The sequence below is a fragment of the Pygocentrus nattereri genome, chromosome 16 (genome assembly GCF_015220715.1).
Source record: "Pygocentrus nattereri isolate fPygNat1 chromosome 16, fPygNat1.pri, whole genome shotgun sequence".
NCBI lineage: Eukaryota > Metazoa > Chordata > Actinopteri > Characiformes > Serrasalmidae > Pygocentrus > Pygocentrus nattereri.
In genome coordinates, this window is record NC_051226.1 from 9442765 (window position 1) to 9455070 (window position 12306).

The 12306-nt window shown below is 40.5% G+C and overlaps 1 protein-coding gene across 2 annotated transcripts in view; it reads right to left on the minus strand.

Annotated features, from left to right (window-relative positions):
- npdc1a (neural proliferation, differentiation and control, 1a) overlaps positions 1–9914 on the minus strand; it is a 32906-nt gene extending 22992 nt beyond the window's left edge. The window contains exon 1 of one of the 2 annotated variants that reach the window (XM_017714506.2): positions 9588–9914. In XM_017714506.2, coding sequence (XP_017569995.1) covers positions 9588–9687 — 100 coding nt within the window. In that variant the 5' untranslated portion in view covers positions 9688–9914. The remainder of the gene's footprint in view (positions 1–9587) is intronic. The other variant, XM_017714512.2, reaches the window with a different exon arrangement.
- Between the last annotated feature and the right edge of the window lie 2392 nt (positions 9915–12306).

The window sequence follows — 12306 nt, forward strand, 5'->3', positions numbered from 1 at the left end:
GCATTCATTAGTGCTGGGTTTGCTTCTAAATGCTTAATAAAATAAAATGTTTACATTTTATCTACACATAACAGAGAGAGCACCTCCAAAATACTGAGTTTCCAAAACTACTACAGAGACCTTCACAAAAACATAATTGTGGGAATATTGAGTTTTAGATGCAACTGTTGAAACCCACTCCAGGATTTCCATGTGTTTGCCTCTCACATTCACTACTAATTAACCTGCTGGGAAAAAAGTCAGAATGGAAGTGCCTACAAGTGCCTTTCAAAAATCTTCATAGTTGGGTGGTAAGATTAACATCACAATACAGATTAAAAAAAAAAAAAAAAAAGAAACAGACATTTACATTCAGAATTTTTTCCGTTTTTCCACTGATCGTGTCAAGACCTTGGACAAGGAAATCCGCCAAACCAACACAAAAGACGTTTACATTAAAGAAATGTTTTCTGTTTCAGCATTGACCGTCTCACCACTTCGGACAAGAAAATACAGAGAATGCAGAAAAAACGACAAAGAAGTAAAAATCCCCTAAAAAGGGAGACTTAATAGCCTCTATTCATCATTCAGGTTGCTCCTTTATGTACAAATGGCACAGCTCTACAGACAAAACTGCTCTGTCTCTAAACAAAGGGAACCGGTTTCTAGTGAACTGGACCAGAGTATATTTCTTTATTTGTCTTTCCTTTCCTGTTCTCTCCTTCTCCCAGTGAATGCAAGGCCAGACAAAATATTCTAACCTTGGCACTCCCTCTCTGGAGGCTAGAGAAGCCTTAAACCAACCCTGCTCTGGGATATTAACAAGTGCCTATATCCCACATTACTCTTCTACCCCCACCATTTATGTTTGTGTGGTTTTATGTACCAAAAACAGTCATAATGAAATTATAAATACTCCATCTGCAACCTCTTATCAAACCCTTAGAATTAAACTGACATTTTTGCTTCTACAGCTTTAAGACCAATATATGTACATGAGCTCAGTTCTGATGGGCTTCAAGAAGCAGCCTAGGTTGAAACTCCTTATAACTTCAGCAAGATCAAAGTTGGCCAAGACTGCAAACTTCACTTTTTGTTCTAAACACACAAGAAGACAGTTTATTATGTTTTCATTTTGGCTGATCTGTGTTGCAATTTTATGACATATACATAGTGAGGCAGAGAAATACATACTATACTTGAATCCCGCTGCTTACACCTACAGATGTTTGCAAAGATGTTTATATATTTGTTCACTCCCAGGAAAATAAAAGCAGTCCAGTCTGTGTTGGTGATGAAGGGAAGAAAAGTTAGCACATTTTGTAAAGGGAACAAACTTAAATATGAAATTTTGGTGCACAATTTCTATTTATTTGCAGAGTTCAACACATTGATCTGAAAAAGAAAATGCAAAGCATAAAATGTGCCTTTTGCAAAAGTAATTGCACATTTTATGTTTCGTTTTTTTTGTAAAGTGTTAAATTCAGCTTATTTATTTGAAGTTCACACGGTCACACAAACTTTCCCATATAACTGTATACCAAACTGTATAGCACAAGAACAATCACTGTGCTAAACAGCCAGTACTGGAAATGTGCTGGTGTTATTTATGTGGACATTTGGCACACACAGTGTGAGCTTCAATCATAGAAATTGGCCTTTTTTGACTATAAAGAAACTGGAATCAGCAATAAAAATTCAGTGGATCCATAGTTTCAGCATATTATTGTAAAAAACAACCTTACCCCAGAAAGATATTGAATTAATTAGATAATGAGTCCCAAGAAGACAATGAATTTTCCAAACTTGCAAGTAGATGTGCAATAATACGATACAGCACCTGTTTCAAAATATAGTTTAATGTATAATATCAAGCCCCTTAAGGACCTGTGTAACTGCATCCCTTGCAGCCCAACAAAGCAAAGGACCTGGCATCAACCACGCCCACTTTGATTCTAAACAAAACCAATACAGCTTCAAATAATTAATGTATAATTCCATTAGCCCAAGAGGAGTTTACTGGTAACCAACAATTGTCATCTGCCATCATGCTTTCAAAGACAATAAAAGGGGTATTATTCCCAGACCAGTCTTTTGCTATACTATATTAATGAAATATTTAAGTGATGAAGAGGCATAATAGCACAGTAGAACTGACATAGAAAGGAGTGTTGCCTAGAGCTGTAGATCTCCAGTGCAACCATTTAGTTTTATGCAAAGTGGCTGATATGGAGCAGGCCAGTTGTAGGATCATTTGAATATTTAAATTCAGCAGTAGTATTTGAATTGAGTGAGACTATAATGATCACCTAACTCACCAAGTTAACGGTCAAGATGTCTAAGTAAGTTAGGTAGCCCACTTCATAATCAAATATCAAAACTCTGTTTTTCCTGTTTTTATTTATTTATTATTAATCTTTTTTCTCCCCTCCACCTGATAATGCCTGCTGGCCTTTACATTGTATGAACATTTTATGGTAAAATGATCAACAGAAATGGTATAAACTTTACTTGAAATAAAATCTTGTTACATTTACATTAAACTAATATTTCTGTCTCCTGTTAAGTTAACATGTAAGATACAAGGTTCTGTTAAGAATTAAGAGGAAAAAACAGAAGGCAAGGCAATCCACCAAGAGCTTTTGTTCTAGAGAGGCTCTACGATAGCACACAATCGAATGCTTTACAAGAAATCTGACCAAAAAACACAAATCTCTAGGCCAGCCTTTTCCTCTAATTTAGTAGCAAACACAACAATGACAGCCCCTCATTAGTGAGAGAGACACACTGGACTGGAGGATACAAGAACCCTTTCAACTCTATTATCCTTTAAATGACGACAACTACCAGACCACGTAATGCCTCAGTTATGAGAAATGACTCAGGTTTGTGTAACAGGTGCTCCAAGATGAATAGAACAGCATGGAATGAAGCTATAAAACAAAATCCCGTCATCCATGTCAATGTTTACAAAAGACGCACTTACAGGGACCTGAATGGTCAGCAGTAAGTGTACTACGAGGTTGTAAGACAGGGTAGAATGTCCAAACATTACTGAATGTTTGGAGTGGATTTCAGCGCTTATATTGGAATGTGTGTTTATAAAGATTAACCATACTTCAAAAAGGAATGGAGCTGCTGCGAGGCTGGCTACTGCAGCAGAGGAGCGGATAAAGATACATCTGCTCTCGTCTCACACCACAGGCTTTATCTGTGGTACGTGGCAGTTGTACAGACCACTCCTACAGAGATAAGCCATAGCTTGCCTTGAGTGCACAGACGAACAGCTGTGCTTTAAAACACAACTCACAACAGCAGCAGCGAATTAGGTTGGGCAATAAGGCAAATATACACTACTCAATAAAACAAAAGGAACACTTAAACAACACAATATAACTCCAAGTAAATCAAACTTCTGCGAAATCAAATTGTCCACTTAGGAAGCAACACTGACAATAAATTTCACATGCTGTTGTGCAAATGGAATAGACAACAGGTGGAAATTATTGGCAATTAGTAAGACGCACTCAATAAAGGAGTGGTTCTGCAGGTCCACAGACCACTTCTCAGTACCTTTCTGCTTTCTGGCTGATGTTTTGGTCACTTGTGAATGTTGGTGGTGCTTTCACACTCATGGTAGCATGAGATGGACTCTACAACCCACACAAGTGTCTCAGGTAGTGCAGCTCATCCAGGATGGCACATCAATGCGAGCTGTGGCAAGAAGGTTTGCTGTGTCTGTCAGCGTAGTGTCCAGAGGCTGGAGGCGCTACCAGGAGACAGGCCAGTACACCAGGAGTCATGGAGGAGGCCGTAGTAGGGCAACAACCCAGCAGCAGGACCGCTACCTCCGCCTTTGTGCAAGGAGGAACAGGAAGAGCACTGCCAGACCCCTGCAAAATGACTCCATGAGGATGGTATGAGGGCCCGATGTCCACAGATGGGGGTTGTGCTCACAGCCCAACACCGTGCAGGACACTTGGCATTTGCCAGAGAACACTAGGATTGGCAAATTCACCACTGGCGCCCTGTGCTCTTCACAGACGAAAGCAGGTTCACACTGAGCACATGTGACAGACGTGACAGAGTCTGCAGACGCCGTGGAGAACGATCTGCTGCCTGCAACATCCTTCAGCATGACAGTTTGGCAGTGGGTCAGTAATTGTGTGGGTTGGCATTTCTTTGGAGGGCCGCACAGCCCTCCATGTGCTCGCCAGAGGTAGCCTGACTGCCATTAGGTACCGAGATGAGATCCTCAGACCCCTTGTGAGACCATATGCTGGTGCGCTTGGCCCTGGGTTCCTCCTAATGCAGGACAATGCTAGACCTCATGTGGCTGGAGTGTGTCAGCAGTTCCTGCAAGATGAAGGCATTGAAGCTATGGACTGGCCCGCCCGCTCCCCAGACCTGAATCCGATTGAGCACATCTGGGACATCATATGTCTCGCTCCATCCACCAATGCCACGTTGCACCACAGACTGTCCAGGAGTTGGCGGATGCTTTAGTCCAGGTCTGGGAGGAGATCCCTCAGGAGACCATCCGCCACATCATCAGGAGCATGCCCAGGCGTTGTAGGGAGGTCATACAGGCACATGGAGGCCACACACAACACAGAGCCTCATTTTGACTTGTTTTAAGGACATTACATCAAGGTTGGATGAGCCTGTAGTGTGTTTTTCCACTTTAATTTTGTGTGTGACTCCAAATCCAGGCCTCCATTGGTTAATAAATTTGATTTCCATTGATGATTTTTGTGTGATTTTGTTGTCAGCACATTCGACTTTGTACAGAACAAAGTATTCAATGAGAATATTTCATTCATTCAGATCTAGGATGTGTTATTTGAGTGCTCCCTTTATTTTTGTGAAGTCTATAAACATCAAGATACTTGACATTTTCATGATATTCAATACACAGGCCTGTCAAAATTAATACATTATGTTTTTTCTTCTTCTGAGGTTCATAAACAAGAAGTCTTTACAGCATTACAGTATTTCTGTAATAATAAACCGTGTGATTTAGGGGAATTATAAAATGCCTGCATGATTGAATGGTTAAGATGTAAACAAAGTCATTCTTCAATCTAGAGAAAATGATCAAGTCAAAATCGTACACAGTGGAGGTGACAGGAACCAGACATTTAAAGACGTCTAAAAGCTGCATCACAGACAGCTTTTACATGAAATTGTTACAAATATGCTGCCTAATGCCTGAAACATTGTTTTACTATAGTTTTATGATAAGTTTTTGGCTTAAAATTTACATTTTTTAATTCCACTCATGGTGTTGAGGCACATTCAGGGTGCTATAAGGCAAAATAGTACCAATAAATAAAAATAAAAAGACAATATTTGTGCTTTTAGACATTGTGACTCCTGGTTCCTATCACCAAATCAGAGTCAGTTTCTCTACAATGAACCAGTTCACATCAAGCTACTCTGAATGACTTTGCTTACATGTCAATGATAGAATTATGCAAACATGTAAAAGAACCCAGAATTCCCTTTTCAGATAAATCCCTGTGAAAACTGGGTTTACAGGTTTTTTCCTCCCCAAATTTATAACTAGTAAAAATAAACTATTCAGTAAGGGTCAGGAAGAAATATCAAATTAATCAAATAAGATTTACTTTTACATTTATGTATTAATAATCATGTTACAGAGGTAGGCAAATGTAGCACTGGGAGTCTTACTGGTATTGCATGTCAGAGGCAGTGCCCACTACACTACAACAATTGTTTATTGGCCCGCTATAATTGGTATGAATCCATTTTTATATGATGTATCCAGCTGTTCCTTTCTTAGAAATACTGCTAAAACATTATATACACAGAAAAGCACATAATGAGATCATTTATTATGCCAACGATGATACAGAATTACACTGCTCACTTCTAGTAGTGATATAGAGGATCTGTTAGGCCTCAGATCCCTCCATTCCCTTGAGACCACCTGGGATGAGCTGAAAACAGTTGCCACAGCAACACAGCTGCTGTTTTCTTGATTGCATCCCTTGGTGAACAACGCAACAATACAACAGCAATCATCTACAATCTAGTCTAGTGCACAAGAGCACTCCTCTTGCTATAAGTGCATTATGAGGAAAGGCATCCTTTACTCTGGACAAATTCTCACTCCTGAAAATTACAGGTAGGCTGGTCAACAGATCTGAGGTGCACTTGAGTTCTATGTTTATTCCGCACTGTTACAATGTGCCTCTTATTTATTACCGCTTCAAGCCACAACAGCCAGCTGCTGACAATGAGCCCTCACCGAGTGACAGAGGGGATTAACAGAGCTTCCAAATCAAAACAAAACACCGCAGCAGGACAAACCACAGGGATTTACCTTAAAGCCCTGAACCACTAGTATAGTTTCAGCAGATAAATTCTGTAGCCACACTTGGGTGGTAGCAGCAGGAACAGGAGTTTCAGTCTAAAGGTATCACCACAGGCTAATATGTTAGCCTCAAGCAAACACTCTAGCCACAAGCTTACATGCCAGTCACAATACAACATGACACAATATGACTTATAAGAAGAATTATTAATACTACTATTGCTGCTAGTAGTAATAATAATAATAAATAATAATAATAATAATAATAATAATAATAAATAATAATAATTAGTCTGGATAGTCAAAAATATTGCGATTATAAGCAAGTTCACATTCATCTCGGGCTACCATTATGACAAAGTTTGGATTTGCTCAAACCAATATGCTAATAGTGCAGTGTAAACATGAATTAGGCTAATACAGATGACAAACAGTCTGAATTAACAAAGTCTAATGAATCCATTGCTTTAAGAAGCAAAGGACCCCACACAAATCAAGCTTTCAGTGCTGTTGGGAGTTTGGTGCACTTACATGCTTGGCTGAGCTGTCTGAAAGCAGGTGTGCATGATTACCCAGGGCCTGCTCACCACCTGCATACTTAAACCTCTGTTATTGTAGCTGTGCTTTGTCTCTGGCTTTGCTGCTGCAGCAAAAAAGTGAGACCACTCTTATAAAACATAACAGGGCAGCAGTGGTTTTGGCTCAGGGGGCTAAGAGACTAGCAATTAGCACCGTTTCAACTACATGCCTATATTACCAAACATGTCTGAAACCAAGCTGAGTTGCAAAATAATCGCAAATAGCCTCAATCTGAGACAGCTGGGTAAACTACAAGTCCTAGCATCTAGGGTCAAATTAGAGGTGGGTGACATCGCAAAAATAATATTATGTATAACACAATATCATGATACGTCAAGACGATTGTGATACACAATGTCACAATATTTATTTTTTCTGACATCTGATAAGTTGTAACAGACAATGTACCACCACATTTAAAAATACTATCAATAACTATGAATCCAGCGATTTGTTTTCAACATTTTGCATACTGTGCTGCACTAAACCCAATTAAACACAACTCGTTATTTTATTATTCTTACTCTGTCGAGCCAAGGCTTCAGAGACACTGCAAAATGGGAAGACTAGAGTACTCACCAGCTATGCTGTTAAAAATAAATTAATCAACAAACAAACAAATAAATAAATAAATAAATAACATGAGAACTTCATCAATGAGCCAATTTCACTTTACACATGAGTAGTCAAACTTAGACAGGCTTGAGTTTTTGCTTGTCTTGCCTTTACTCTTCATGAGTAACTTGAAGAGAAAAAAAAAAACTAATAACCTACATATTCATCCCGTTTAACTGACTAAACTTTGATTCTACAGCACACAATGCGTTTCTACATCATACATATCTGAGAATATATTGAGGTTACAGCCTTTGTCTGAAACAGTGGGTGTTCTATAAAATGTCCAATAGAGTGAAAATAAATGACTGATCGAATGAATGTGTTTCTGCTCTAAAGGAAGAGGGTCTTCCAGTGAACCCAAGTCAAGAGTGAGAGAAAATGAGGACGAGGGAGAGATTGTGCAACTGTCCAGCTGTTAAATATCACAGAAGCTGAGAGAGACAGAGAGCGAGAGACAGAGAGACAGACAGAACAGCTCAGGATTATCTGCACTCCTAATGCCCACTCTCATCTCTCAATCTCTCTCACAGATAAATACTGTAAGCACTGCAGATACTGGAGCGAACTGAAACTCTATACGCTTGACTTACTGTTACGTAAAGTCAGGATTTAGCCACTTCAAAATAAGCAGGAATAAATATCTGATACAAAATCAGGCCTTAACCCTAGAAATCTAAACAAAGCACTGCAATGAACTACATTATATGTCCAAAAGGTTGTAGCTTGTGCAACATTGGTCCTCCCCTTGCTGAAGTAGCAGCCTCCACTGTTCTGAAAAGGCTTTAGAATTTGGAACATTGCTGTGAGGTTCTGACTGCATTCAGCCACAAGAACATTAGTGAGGTCAGCCACTGATGTTGGATGTTTAGTTCCAAGTCAAAAACGTTACAACCTCAGGCCAAATGATTGGATGTATTGGACAGTTCCACTGCTCCACAGTCCAGTTCAGAGGGGCTTTATGCTCCTCTAGCCAGCACTTGGCCTTGGGATCATATCCAGCTGCTTCAAAGCATCCTAGTCCATTGGCAATGCTTTTCTACAGAGATTATATAAGCTGTGAATGCACAACTGAACACCTATGTCAGCAGTGGGGGCACCTTAAAGTAGCTGAAGTCACAGTAGTGGTGGCAGGAACTAGACGTCTGATGAGTTCAATGTCTCTAAAAGCTACATTACCTATGGGGCATTGCTTCAGGGTAGTTTTAGAATAAAGGTTTGGCCTACAATTTATTTTATAACTATAACCAAGATGAAACAGTACAGGCAGGATGCTGGAGGGCAAAACAGTACCCAAAGAAAATATACCTTTTTTGAAAGTGAAGGTTCACTGGTTATTTTGGATAACAAAATAAACTGCTGTTTGTGCTGCAGACCTTGTGACTCCTGGTTCCCATCAATACCAGTGGAATTAAAGTTGGTAACTTTGTTTTGACTTTGGTAAAATTTCACACATCACACAACTCAATGACTTTGTTTACGTCTCAAAGACTGAATTACGCAGAAAACTTTAAAATTTGGTGGAATTCTCCTTTAATACAATCCACATCCCAAATGTAGTTGCTGTTGAGCCGAACAGCAGTTTTGTGTTTCTCCAGCTCACTGAGGATTTTAGCTTATGATTAGAGTCAAGTGCAGTGAAAACAGCAGGAGAGAGGAAACACAGCTCCTGTCCAAAAATCCAAACCGGCTTCCTCCTTCATGTTTCCAAGCCCACTCGCAGAGCCGGACCTCGGTTTAATGCGTCCTGCTGCTGAACACAAACACATTCACACTAGGCGAAGAAGTGGCCTTATGTTTTCGTTCACCTCAGTCTCAAGCACAACGTTACATATGCTAGAAAACGCAAACCAAACAACCAAGAGTCTCCAAAATTATTATTATCAGACCAACTTATTTTCTATATCGGTTTTACACAGTAATAAAAACGAGTTAAGTTAGAACCAGCTACTATTATAGCAAAAAGCCGCAATTAACACCACTATTAACGGGAAAATAACAACAACTAAAGCAGTTAACTAACGTTAAACGTGTCGTTTCTCCCTCTGCGATAAGGAACAAATGCTGCTCTCACCTGGCACGCTAGCACTAACAGCAGCGAGAGCGAGGCAGAAGAGCAGCCCGGGCAGGCGCCAGGCCCCGGGCAGCCCTCCGCCTCGGCGGGGAAGCAGCATCCTCGAGTCACGCTTCTAGCGGTGAAGAGAGCCAAAGACAACCGTTCATTTCCCCATCGCCTCACAGCCAGACGGACGACTTTTTCGTCGAGCTTTTCGTCGATAGGTCCGGTTTCTGTGTTCCTCCTGCTCTTAAGCCGCCGTCGTCGCTCTAAAGATAGCAGCGCGCGAGAAGATTAAACTTTGCGATGTGCCTACTCGTGAACGAATCGTTCATTTGAATCGATTCCATCCAACAAATCAGTTGAATAGATTCACAAGTGCGACTGAGTCGAACGTTTTTGGAGGGCCGTATAGTCACGCCCCCCCCCCCCCCCCCGTCAATCACAATGTTTTAATTAATCAACGTATCCAACAAAAGTAAAATATTTCGATGTAAATAATGCGAAACTTCAACCATGTCACATTATTCACAGTTGCAATTGGTGCTACGCGCGATTATAAACACCTCACGGAGAACAGAGGATACACTTTTGCACATACATTCTTAAAAAGATGGTTCTTCAAAGTTTTTTTGGTAAAGGCAATGCCTATATAGAACAATTTTCTGCTTAAATGGTTCTTTTCATAGTAAAATGGTTCTTAAGATAAGATAAGATGAGATAAGATAAGATGCGTTTATTGTCATTGCACAGTGTACAACGAAATTGAGCAGCAATCCAACGGCACTTTCTACATACAAAACAATTTAAACATAAGGCTAAAATATATAAAGTGCAGATTTAAGGACAAAAAAGTATCAAAAATCTTAAATATAAAGAAAAAGGACTATAAAACTATATATTCTAAAACAGTCAATAGACAGTAGACAGGTGAGGTAGCAGTTTAGTTGCACATTCCTTGGACAGCTTATAGAGTTATATAATATTGCACATCTAAGAATTATTGCACAGAAAGAATACAGATACAGATTGGACTCTTGAGAACAAATTAATAATAAATAGAACAGAGGTGGAGTGGAACAGTGGAACAGTGTAAAGTGTCCTATGAAGTCAATGCCAGTAAAGAGTTGTAGTGGTGTTCAGTTGGTTCTACTGCGCAGTGTTCTATAGAAAGTCCTTGTCAGTGTGTGGGTCTGTTCAGTTTCCGTACGGCTCTGGGGTAATAACTGTTTTTAAGTCTGTTTGTCCGGGATGGAATGGACCTAAAGTGTTTACCAGAGGGCAGCAGATCGAACAGATGATGTCCCGGGTGAAATGTGTCCTTCAGGATGTTGGCTCCTCCGGAGATAAGTCCAACCACTGTCGTGTCATCCGCAAACCTTACTATGGTGTTGGAGGAGTAGGTGGGGACACAGTCATAGGTGTACAGAGCATAGACAAGCAGGCTAAGGATGCACCCCTGTGGTGCTCCGGTGCTGAGTTTGAGAGTGGAGGAATGATGGAGACCCAATCTTACAGACTGGGTGTGGTCGGTCAGAAAGTCTCTGATCCAGAGGCAGGTGGGTTGTGAAAGTCCGAAGTCTGTGAGTTTGGTCACCATTTGTGGGAGATGACTGTGTTAAAAGCTGAGCTGAAGTTTACGAAGAGCATCCTCACATAGCTCCCCTGGTGCTCCAGGTGTGTGAGTGCTGTGTGGAGAGCAGTGGTGATAGCGTGGTGATAGCTGTGGTTCTTCAGATAGAGAATAAGTTGTATAGAGAACCATTTGCAAAGGATTCTATAGGTAACCACATACAACACATTCTCCATCAATGTTAACAATCACCTCATCATGAAATGTTTCTATGCAGAGCTCATGGTTCTAACTAGAGCCATTGCCTTTACCAAAGAACCACTGAAGAACCATTTTTTAAAAATGTGAACATATGCAATATTTTAATAAAACTAATGTAGCTAAATCAATTCAACTTACATCATAAAATAAAAATAAAATACTGCAGTACCACATTAATGACACTGAGTAACCTGAATGTGCTGCTTTCCGCAGCTGTCTCTCTCTCTCTCTTTTCTGTTGTGTTCATGAGTCAGTTGTCCGGTGTGTCGGCTATTTGATTCATTAAAATGGACAGAGAAAAGAATCGGTTCAGTGCGCTGAATCTAGCTTTCCATCAGTGGCGGCGTCACAGAACTTAGAGAAGGGGGCGGGGCTTGACTAAGAGGCAGCGCCGCTCAGGTGGGCGTATCCTCAGGTGAGCGGACAGATACGGGATGCTGTGGCACAGGTGCACTCTGGGAACACGAGTACACGAAGGGGCATAGACTCTTTTTACATCCTTTTATTATTCTCTCTGAAATTTGAAAGAACACAGCGGTGACTAAGTTGGCTTGAGCTGCTTAAAAGCTCATTCAAAGGAAAATAGTCAGAGGTTATGCTGCTCCATTTACATCTTCAGACAGAGAAACAGGTGGAGGAATATTTTGATGTCCTAATTGCTTTAGTATAAAGAAAACCCCTCAGTGACTTTTCAGCTTATGGTGGGGTTGGAAATTGTGTGGAGCTCTTGATTCATCTGACTGGTGAGAGTAAATGTAGATGCTGAAAGCCTGCATGTGTAACAGGAGCCTTTTAAAACAGAGCCCCCGAAAGGACGTGTGTGTGTGTGGGGGGGGTTGACAGGTTTTTCTACAATAGGTAAAAAGAGCCTTTTGCCTGCAACATGAACTGATTTTCTCCCCT